General features: G+C 40.2%; 4 protein-coding genes across 11 annotated transcripts; all 4 read left to right on the plus strand.

The window, feature by feature from the left end:
• The first annotated feature begins 358 nt into the window (after positions 1–358).
• LOC116919229 (E3 ubiquitin-protein ligase Siah1) lies at positions 359–2,311 on the plus strand. 6 transcript variants are annotated; one of them, XM_032925176.2, is made up of 6 exons: positions 359–739; positions 807–1,005; positions 1,136–1,193; positions 1,255–1,494; positions 1,556–1,748; positions 1,814–2,311. In XM_032925176.2, the coding sequence occupies exons 2-6, from the start codon at positions 811–813 to the stop codon at positions 1,989–1,991; spliced, it is 864 nt and encodes a 287-aa protein (XP_032781067.1). In that variant the 5' UTR covers positions 359–739; positions 807–810; the 3' UTR covers positions 1,992–2,311. The 6 variants fall into 6 exon arrangements, with proteins under 6 accessions (XP_032781067.1, XP_032781066.1, XP_032781070.1 ...); XM_032925175.2 differs by having other exon boundaries at positions 359–726; XM_032925179.2 differs by having other exon boundaries at positions 359–717.
• Positions 2,312–2,367: 56 nt separating this feature from the next.
• LOC116919221 lies at positions 2,368–5,460 on the plus strand. Its single transcript, XM_032925162.2, has 10 exons — positions 2,368–2,516; positions 2,591–2,766; positions 2,868–3,153; positions 3,246–3,446; positions 3,510–3,683; positions 3,752–3,959; positions 4,022–4,342; positions 4,434–4,569; positions 4,634–5,103; positions 5,166–5,460. The coding sequence occupies exons 1-10, from the start codon at positions 2,477–2,479 to the stop codon at positions 5,239–5,241; spliced, it is 2,088 nt and encodes a 695-aa protein (XP_032781053.1). The 5' UTR covers positions 2,368–2,476; the 3' UTR covers positions 5,242–5,460.
• A 35-nt stretch (positions 5,461–5,495) lies between these two features.
• On the plus strand, positions 5,496–9,170 carry LOC116919219 (exportin-2). 3 transcript variants are annotated; one of them, XM_032925157.2, is made up of 5 exons: positions 5,496–5,594; positions 5,940–6,026; positions 6,095–6,933; positions 7,001–8,654; positions 8,737–9,170. In XM_032925157.2, exons 2-5 carry the CDS (start codon positions 5,942–5,944, stop codon positions 9,072–9,074), a joined length of 2,916 nt encoding a protein of 971 aa, XP_032781048.2. In that variant the 5' UTR covers positions 5,496–5,594; positions 5,940–5,941; the 3' UTR covers positions 9,075–9,170. The 3 variants fall into 3 exon arrangements, with proteins under 3 accessions (XP_032781048.2, XP_032781050.2, XP_032781049.2); XM_032925159.2 differs by lacking the exon at positions 5,496–5,594 and adding an exon at positions 5,603–5,689; XM_032925158.2 differs by lacking the exon at positions 5,496–5,594 and adding an exon at positions 5,638–5,700.
• Positions 9,171–9,632: 462 nt separating this feature from the next.
• On the plus strand, positions 9,633–10,479 carry LOC116919224 (stromal membrane-associated protein 1). The gene is made up of 4 exons (XM_045171048.1): positions 9,633–9,971; positions 10,036–10,125; positions 10,194–10,237; positions 10,336–10,479. The coding sequence occupies exons 1-4, from the start codon at positions 9,845–9,847 to the stop codon at positions 10,477–10,479; spliced, it is 405 nt and encodes a 134-aa protein (XP_045026983.1). The 5' UTR covers positions 9,633–9,844.
• Positions 10,480–10,530: the final 51 nt, after the last annotated feature.

Raw genomic sequence — 10,530 nt, forward strand, 5'->3', positions numbered from 1 at the left:
GCAAAAAATTAAATACCTGCAGACAGAAATTGTTGCGAATGAAGCGTTATATAGACAACGATAGTCATGTCTACATATCTAATTGCTATGAAACTGTGATGTCAGAAATATGTAAATTGAAACTGTTAAATGTCTTTTGTTTTGAACACGAAGAGTCGCTGCCATATATAATTCTGCAATATGTTCACATACGATTTCATACAGAGTCAAAACGATTTCGTAATTTTTACCTCTCCAAAGAAAGAACGCAGATGAAAACGAATAAAAAATGTCAAGAACTTCTATTCACGCAAAAATACATTGCCAAAACCAGAAGTTAACATCAATACAAAGGTTTAAACAAACTCGCGCGAAAATATTTCGTTTCATTGCACCAAACAACCACCAGGCGCCTCTGCGGTAGATAAGTAACACTTGCGGACAAAGCCTTATGGCCAAATCCTACAGGGTGAGCGTACCATCAACTCTATAACTCTGGTCATATGGAGTTGTGTTGTTTAATGTGTTAATCAACGGATCCCTTGTTGAAGATCACGAAAGCCACCTTGCCTTAACCACAGAAGTTTGCACCACTTAAAACGATTGTATAAAGTTGTTATTGCGATACTGATCACAGGTTTGTTTATGTTTCAACGAAAATGAAAACCGTGTTCCGAAGTCATAGCATAGAACTGAAGTGACGAACTGAATTCGGAAACTGAGGAACAGTTAATTAAGGCAGTTTAGGTTTTCTTTTCTTGTATTCTATTTACATTACATTGTGCTGTGTTAGCAAGTGTATTGATTGTTTGTTTTGTTTATAATAGCAGGATGAGTTTTCTCAAACAAGAAAGTTCTAAAAGTCGATCAAGTATTTCAAGCATATCCTCGTCAACATCTGTGCTTGGCACCGGATCAGTTTCGGGTACCACAGCCTCTTCAACAGATTTGGCTAGCTTCTTTGAGTGCCCTGTGTGTTTTGAATATGTTCTACCACCAATCTTGCAATGCCCAAGTGGTCATCTGGTATGATATTTGTACATGATAATTCTTTTTACTAGCAGCTCTTACATTTTTTTCTAGTCTTGCCAAAGAAACTTGTAATAACTATTTGCTTGTGTAATAAGTAGCATTGAACATCTTTTAATTTATACAGGTATGTTCTAACTGTCGACCAAAACTCTCTTGCTGTCCAACATGCAGAGGGCCTTTAGGTAAAATCCTTGCATACAAATGTTGAAGCTGGAGTTTAACAGTACCTTGTTGGAATTCCAGGCAATATCAGAAATTTGGCTATGGAAAAAGTTGCTTCCACTGTTCTCTTTCCCTGTAAATTTTCTACATCAGGATGCCAAGTCTCAATGTTGCATACAGATAAAGGAGACCATGAGGAGGTTTGTGAGTATAGACCTTACTCTTGCCCTTGCCCAGGTGCATCTTGTAAATGGCAAGGAGCACTAGAGCAAGTAATGCCTCATCTATTGAATCAACATCGATCTATCACGACACTTCAAGGTTTATGGTGCTGATTTATCATTCTCTACATGTTTGACTGACGTGAATTGTTTTTCTATAGGTGAAGATATTGTTTTTTTAGCAACAGATATTGCACTCCCCGGCGCTGTTGACTGGGTCATGATGCAATCATGTTTTGGTCATCACTTCATGCTCGTACTTGAGAAACAAGAAAAATACGATGGGTTACAACAATTTTTCGCCATCGTCCAGCTTATTGGCACAAGGAAGCAAGCCGATAACTTTGCCTACAGGTTCCTTTCACTAGAAATAAAGCGCTTAAATATCTTTTCATAATCTTAGGTGTTTATTTCTTTAGACTGGAATTGAGCGGACACCGGCGACGACTGACTTGGGAAGCCACACCACGCTCTATTCATGAAGGCGTGTCATCTGCAATTCTTAATTCGGACTGTCTCGTTTTTGACACCTCCATCGCGCAGTTGTTCGCCGAAAATGGCAATTTGGGTATAAACGTTACCATTAATATGTGCTGATTATTTGAATTTGAGAGGCACTCAACATTTCCTCTCGCCAAAAAAGTTTGGTTGTGCTATTAGTATCTATTTTTCGCCTAAATGACACTGGTTCATTTTTTAAAATCGTGTTTTCTCGTCCCTACATGTGTTGCTTGTGTGCATGCACCAAAAATCACACAAAGTTCGTACGAATGATAAAAAATTGTTGTAAACGACTGTTTTCCCCCAGTTTCCCCCCTTTTATTTCTTTCTTGTTCGAGCAGAGTTTCTGTCGCGTTGCCTTGTACAGTTTGCGATTGCCACCTACGATGAATTATACGGCTCCATGTTCAAACAAAGCAAATCGTCAATTGCGCCATTACACGATAAGCCGATTCATCTATGCTTATGGCGTGCCATGAGTGTCGTCACTGGTATCAGAAGTCTGATAAGAAAAAATTCGGAGCCATTTCTTTATTAGTTGAAAAAAAATCTACACGACAAAGACATCACAAACAATCAAGATGGCGAGACAGTGGTATCCTTTGTTTTACCTTTTTTTTGGTATGGTTTAACTTAATTTCTTGAATAATGTATGGTAAAAGCTAATTTTTGTTGTAACGATCATTTTGCTTCAGTGGGACTGGTATGGACAAAAGATATCGACTTTGGCGACCCAGCCACCTGCACTCTCGACAGCAACAAGGAATGTTTGGTAGACTTGAAAGTCGATTGCACTCAGCAACAAGACCTATCAGGATTTATATTGAGCCCTAACTTTCCTGCAACGATGACTAGTGAACAAGCAGGAAAGGTGCGAAAAAGCAAAACTAGTGTGCCATTCTTGGAACTATACGCCTGTTTGTTTTTGTCTTTTTTTCTTTCTTCTACATTTTTCTCTTCTTCATCTTATAGTACCAAGCGACGATTTCTTCGTGCCCAAATTCACAAATCTCGTTGACCCTGACGGACGAAAACTTTAATCTAGCAACGCAAAATAACAAATTTTATGTCGGTAACGGCCTTGTACTGGAATCGAACAAAATTCCACCCGAATTGAATGGCAATGGGAATGAGAACGAACTTCCAGGAGGTTTGCCAACCTACCCGTACCAGAGCTCTGCCAATAGTCTGTGGATGGTGGTCAGCGTTCCAGAATATCGATCTATGTTCAAGATACAATACAACATTATACTCTTAAGTCTGTTTAATTTAAAACATTCCTTTTCATGTTTAACTGTTGAAAAGTATTGACATTTTTGGATAGTAGCATTGAGGTATTTTCATTTTCAGGTTCGAACGTCCACTACTACAATGAAAGTTCAGGAAACATGATATCTCCCGGTTATGGGACATCTTACCCTTCGGAGGCGACAGAAGATATTCATGTGATTGATGTCACGTCGGTGGCAGGAGATTATGTTGATCTGTTGCTCACCGTCAATGTACTGGACATAAAAGGCATCAACGGCGACTACATCAAACTTGGACCTGGTTCTTAGAAATCTATGTTAATAAAAATCAGCAATTAAGAATAAAGTTTTTATTTCATTACAGGATCGGATTATCTTGTACAAACTAACGCGGCGCTTCTTTCATGGCAAATCAACACAGGGGTCCAGTTTCTGATCGACGGACCTAGGGCCCATTTAGTCTTCTACGTTTCAAAAGCTGTTGAAGGCGACCAGCAGCCATCTGCAAAGGGATTCTTCATCTCCTACCAAGTGATTGGTAAGGAGTGCCTGCCTAACAGTTACTTACAGGTTTTGAATGAACGTGTAATTGTTTGTACTATGTAGAAAAGAATTTGACAACACCAGCACCATCAACTACCCCTCTTCCGACAAGCCCCACGCCATTGCCCTTTGATCCAGACATTCTTTTAACTGATATCGTCTTCCACGAATACGTTGGTGCTACAGCAGCTTTGCAGTTAGCTGACATATTACATAAGTATGCCCAGTCGTCCGGAATGTTGGAGGAAGGTGAAATCTTTCCTAGTTTAAGGTAAACAGTAATTGCGATTTGGATACAGTTTAAATAAATCTCTACCGCAATTTAAATTTTAGTCAGCCGGGTACTGTCGACATAGTAGAAGTGGAGAACTGCTATCATGGGTGGAATGTCGACATTTCAGTGTGTGGTCTGACGCATGTGATTGTTCGAGCTTTCTACCAAAAAACGGACGAAAACACGATCTCGTACGCTTTCCCAACCGATAAAACAAAAGCAGCTGTTAAAGAGTATGGCCATATTCATCAGATTGTCTTACCGGAAGACTTGCTGGACATGTATTGGATCACGGTTGGTTCTCTCGTAATTCTCATCGTCGTCATCATCCTTGCATTGCTAATCTTCTGGCGGCAGAAAATTCGTCGCGAGGCTACCAAGTATAAACATAGAAATTAATCGTTTGAAAACTTATATGACGATTAACTGTATTGAACTAAACTATCTGTGAAATATCATAAAAATCTATAGGCGAAGCAAGTATCACGAGATTGGAAGTACCAACACATCCTCAAGCACCGAAAGTGGTATTGCTATTAAAGGTGTTGGTGCTAGTATGAGCTTCGAAACCTATTCGGGCAAGGATAATCCCAATTTCATTGTTGATGTATGTAAGGTTTTCCCACATATTTTGAATTTGGGAAATTTTGATTCATCTATCGGATTACTAGGAAGAAGAAAATGGGAAGCCAGTTCTTGTCTACGATCCTGAGAAAGCAAATTTTTATTCTCGGTCCAATTACAAACCCACTTCCCACGCTAAAGAACTGGATTCAGAACCTGCTCGGACTGCCGCTGTTCTCAACGTTTCGCCCATCACCAGCAACTTCCAGCGGCAAGCTGCCTTAAGTAGTCATGCGAAGAATGCAGGGGAGAATATGTCGTCTATTATGCCGCCTCTTGTCGCTACAGTCAAACGGGGAATCTTGAAGACCAATTCAGTCAGCAGTCCGACCATTCTAGAATTTCCGAGCTCTTTTGGAGTACCTGTAGAAGAAATGGAAGATGTTGTACTTTACGATAACAAGACTTTAAAAACCATGCAGCAACGCCGCTATTCACCTGCAACGTCGTCGTCGTCGGGCACCATCATATCATCGTCGCAGTCCAGCAGAGGCAATTCCATCTCAACAGATGAACAGTATGTGTTGCATGGCTTTTATCGTTTGGAACTTAACCTTAAATTTTTGCAATATTTTCCAGGATTGGTTCACATGTTTTGTATGGTATAACTTTGGATCAACCGCATTCAGATGGGGAAAATGAAACGAACCTTTAAAAGAAGGTCTTGAAAATCCGGTGCCTTATTTTCTGATTCCACATGATTTTTACTACTGAAATTTCACCGTTTTGCAAAATTCTCCAAAAATTCGAAATTAAATTGATAGATGTGTGATTGTATTCATTGAAATATTATGATGAAAAAATTATCGAGATTGGCTTAAGCTGGGAGTCTTATAGAAGCATGAACTTTCAAATAAAAATCTTTCCCGCGTTACTTCACGCCATCTAGGAAATTCGGTTAACAACAAATGTCGTGAAGTTCCTTCTTTTTCCACCGGTAGACTCCACTCAGACGATTTTTAAACTTAGAGAGGTCATCTTCAACCGTTCTATCATTGTCGTATTCCGGTAAGTCATTAAATTATTAAGTGTAGGATTACCATACAAATCATTTTAAAAGAAGGTATTTCCTGACGTGAATGCATATGCAAACCCGTTGCCAGGTGATTTGAAAGTATGTATTTAGAATAACTGACGGCCTTTTTTCGGCAAGCATGTTCCATAATGTTGAAACTCTTTAAAGAAAAGAAACAAATAATAATACTAGCACTAGTTTACAACATTCAGCACTTCCCAAATCTGTGATTGTTTTTTATTTCTAAAGAATTTCTCATGAAACAACTTTTGTAATACTGAAGCATGTAGGCAAAGACAACAGCTAAATAGTTGGCTGACTCGTTTCTTGATTTACAGGAATGGAGATTAATGATGCAAATTTGAGTGAATTGTTGGGTCATCTACAAAAGACTCTTTCACCTGATGGAGCTACAAGAAAGTCGGGTAATATCATGTTATAGCATAGCTATACATCAACATGTAATGTTGCTAAAATGACTGTTCTTTACCAGCTGAAAAGTGCCTTGAAAGCATTGAATGCAAACAAAATTATCCTCTACTGCTGTTAAATTTGGTGGATAAGGATGGTGTTGACATGACATTGAGAACAGCAGGAGCTGTCACTTTCAAAAATTATATCAAACGTAATTGGAAAGTTGAAGAAGATGCAGTGGACAAAATTCACCATTCAGATCGAGAGACAGTAAAACAATTTATCATTAACTTAATGTTAAAGGCACCTGAATCGATCCAGCGTCAGTTAAGTGATGCCGTCTCAATTATTGGTCGTGAAGATTTCCCCGCAAAATGGCCTAATTTAATCCAAGAAATGGTCGACAAGTTTGGCACAGGCGATTTCCACATTATTAACGGAGTTTTGCACACCGCTCACTCAATTTTCAAGCGTTACAGATACGAATTCAAGTCCCAAGAATTGTGGACTGAGATTAAGCTAGTGTTGGACAACTTTGCCAAACCATTGACGGACCTGTTCATCACGATGATGGGTTTGGCTGCCCAGCATGCTACCAATCCAGCGGCTGTCAAAGTCATCTATAACTCGTTAACCATCATTTGCAAAATTTTCTATTCACTGAATTTTCAAGACCTCCCAGAGCATTTTGAAGACCATATGAAATCGTGGATGGAAAACTTTCTCGCCCTGCTTACAGCTGACAATCCTCTACTGAAAAGTGATAGTGACGAAGAAGCTGGACTGGGTGAGCAATTGAAGTCACAAATCTGTGACAATATCAGTCTCTACGCCTCAAAATACGATGAAGAATTTCGACCCTATTTACCCCAGTTTGTCACAGCAGTCTGGAACCTGCTAGTCACCACAGGAAAGGAGGTAATTATCATGCTCCTTGTAATTAATACTTGAGTTACCTAAAATCCAATTTCATTGCGCTATCCAGGTCAAGTATGACTCACTCGTCAGCAATGCAATAGGTTTCTTGAGTTCGGTTGCTGAGAGACCGCATTACAAGGACTTGTTTGCCGACCCCAGCATTCTGAGTTCGATTTGCGAGAAAGTTATATTACCCAACATGGATTTCCGTCCGTCTGACGAAGAACTTTTTGAAGACAACCCGGAAGAGTATATTCGGCGCGACATTGAAGGTTCTGATGTTGATACACGTCGACGTGCAGCTTGTGATCTAGTCAGAGCCCTTTCCAAATCCTTTGAGGTACAAATGACGGAAATTTTTGGTCGATATGTTGCCGTCATGCTGGAGTCCTACAGCCAAAGCCCAGAAAAGAACTGGAGATCCAAGGATTCGGCTATTTACCTCATTATTGCACTGGCCTCTAAAGGTCAAACGGCGCGACATGGCACGACACAGACCAACCAGTTGGTGGATCTAGTAGATTTTTACCGCACACAAATCGTGCCAGAATTGCAGCAGCCAAATGTAGATCGGCTTATGGTCTTGAAAGCGGACGCTATAAAGTACTTGATGACTTTTCGTAACCATTTGCCGCGCGAGGCCATCCTCGTCTCGCTGAAGCCCTTGGTGGACCTACTGCGATCACCAAGCCTCGTGGTTCATTCTTACGCAGCCAATGCCATCGACAAATTGCTAATTCTCAAAGGGCCAGACGGCTCGGCTCTGATAAAAGCTGCGGATTTATCCGGAATGGAGCAGGCATTGTTGGTAAATTTATTTTACGCCATGACTCTACCAGGATCGGAAGAGAACGAATACATTATGAAGGCCATCATGCGGACCTTCTCATCTCTCCAAGAGGCTGTTTTACCTTATCTCGGCCAGACGTTAGTTGGCCTCAATCACAAACTGATGTTGGTCTCCCGGAACCCATCGAAACCCCATTTCAACCACTACCTGTTTGAAACTCTTTCGTTGTCGGTTCGCATCGGTTGCAAAGCTGATAGATCTGCTGTGGCTTCCTTTGAAGAAGGATTCTTTCCGTCGTTTCAGGAGATATTATTGCAAGACGTGCAAGAATTCGTTCCGTATGTTTTCCAAATTTTGTCCCTCATGCTAGAGTTGCGTGGTGGGCAATCCGATGTGCCTGAATCTTACATGGCTCTGTTTCCTCATCTGCTGGTCCCCGTTCTGTGGGAACGGCCTGCCAATATCCATCCACTAGTACGTCTTCTTCAGGCATTTATCCAAATTGGAAGTCGCCAAGTGGTTGCATCGCAAAAGATGGAAGCGTTGTTGGGTATCTTCCAAAAGCTGGTAGCCAGTAAATCCAATGATCACGAAGGTTTTTACTTGCTACAAAGCATGATTGAATATTTACCCAAAGAGGCATTGACGCCTTTCTTGAACAAATTGTTTGTTCTACTGTTCCAGCGACTTTCATCCTCAAAAACCACAAAATACGTCAAATCAGTCCTTGTCTTCTTCTCCTCTTTTGCCATACGCTATGGTACATCTGAGCTGATCGCCATCATTGACGCTGTTCAACCGAAACTCTTTGCCATGGTACTCGAACGTCTCGTTGTACCCGAAGTGCAACGGGTTTCGGGCACTTTGGAACGAAAAATTTGCGCTGTTGGACTCACCCGTCTTCTTTGCGACACTCCGGAATGCTTTACTGGTATTTTGTTACCTGTTTTGTTTTTTTCTTCCGTAAATAGCGTTCATTTGCTTATCTAATTGTATGTGCGTATCATTTTTAGGAGCTTACAGTAGTTTTTGGGGCCACGTGTTGGGTTCACTCATTGGCTTATTCGAGTTGCCCGAGGACGAATCGGTGCCGGAAGATGAACACTTTGTTGAAATCGTGGACACACCCGGCTACCAGTCAGCTTTTTCTCAGTTGGTGTTTGTAGGCAAGAAGGAGCGTGATCCGGTCGCTGAAGTAGCCGATCCGCGTGCCTATTTCATCCAATCTTTGCATCGATTATCAACGCAGCATCCGGGAAGAGTTGGATCTATGCTAAGCGCCGCCCTGCCACCGCAGGCACAAAATTATATTCAACAGTACCTTCAGGCAGCAAACCTGAGCTTGGCTTAATATGTTGTCTGCCTCGCATACCTTGTCATCTCTCAATTGCTGTTATGCTTTATCGTTGTATAACGTTTCTTCATTAATAAAATGTTTCATCTTCTGGCGGGCATTACTACTACCTTCTATCTAGTTTTCAGTGGAAATATTTGTTTGAGCAGCTAGGCAGGGACCAATTGTCCGTCACATCTTCCTTGTTCTAAAGTAACTTGCAATAGTTATTTAAAATGAGTTACTTCCAATTATAATATTTTTTTCCAAATTAAGATGTCACATTGCTGTAAAATCATTTCCAAGAAACACAAGTGATACTTATTTATAAGAAAAATTACAATTGAATTATGTACAGTTATTACAGGTGGTCATTGTGGCAAAAACTTTTCCTTGTGGATTTCTAGTAAAATATCGGCCGCTGTATCCAGTTAAAACGTGAACGAGGGTTAACTACGACATAACGTTAGGTAAAAATGTAAATGAAAAAGAACAAAAGTTTGTTTTTGGCGCGTTTTTTGGAAGTCGACACCTAGTGTAAGAGAGTGGTAGTTTGGTTATCCGTATACTCGTTACTCGACTCGCAAGTCACAACTCACAAGTGCAAGTGCAAGAGCCGACGCCACCTGCACCGCATTAATTCAATCCCCATTCCTCTATCGTCTGACGTTTTGATTAAAGTCTTATTCTCGTCTGATCGGCCCCCTTTTCTATATTAATTCACACTTACTGCACTGAAGTAGTGGATTGAGAAAAGAAAACCTTGTGTTTAAAACAGAAACGTAGTCATGTCGAGTCCTGTCTCAAGATCCGAAAAAGAAAAACAGAAACTTATCCAAGAGAAATGTCAAACAATTTTAGCATCGATGTTACGTGACGAGGACAACAAATACTGTGTCGACTGTGATGCCAAAGGTTCTCTTTTTGTGAAGCACTTTAATGATTTCACTTATTTATAAAATTGTGTCTTTCTGTTTAGGACCAAGATGGGCTTCATGGAATCTTGGAATTTTCCTATGCATCCGTTGCGCAGGAATCCACCGAAACTTGGGGGTCCACATATCAAGAGGTATGTACATTTAAATACTTTAAGATTAGTTAATGAAAACAAAATATCTATTTTTTTACTTTTTTCAGTGAAATCAGTCAATTTAGATTCTTGGACACCTGAACAAGTGGTTGTAAGTACAAGTAACTTGAGTGTGATTCTTCATTTTAAATGATCCCAAAATTGCATTACATAGAAGAGTTCAAATTTTTTTTTGCATTTTCTTCACAGTCCCTACAGCAAATGGGCAACAGCAGAGCAAGGGCTGTTTATGAAGCAAATCTTCCTGATAATTTTCGAAGGCCTCAAACAGATTCAACGCTGGAAAGTTTCATTCGGGCCAAATATGAAACTAAAAAACATATAGCAAAGTAGTCACAACTGATTTTTCACTTTGTGATTTTGTATTTATATTATAAGCACATC

The sequence above is a fragment of the Daphnia magna genome, linkage group LG3 (genome assembly GCF_020631705.1).
Source record: "Daphnia magna isolate NIES linkage group LG3, ASM2063170v1.1, whole genome shotgun sequence".
In the NCBI taxonomy this organism is placed as follows: domain Eukaryota; kingdom Metazoa; phylum Arthropoda; class Branchiopoda; order Diplostraca; family Daphniidae; genus Daphnia; species Daphnia magna.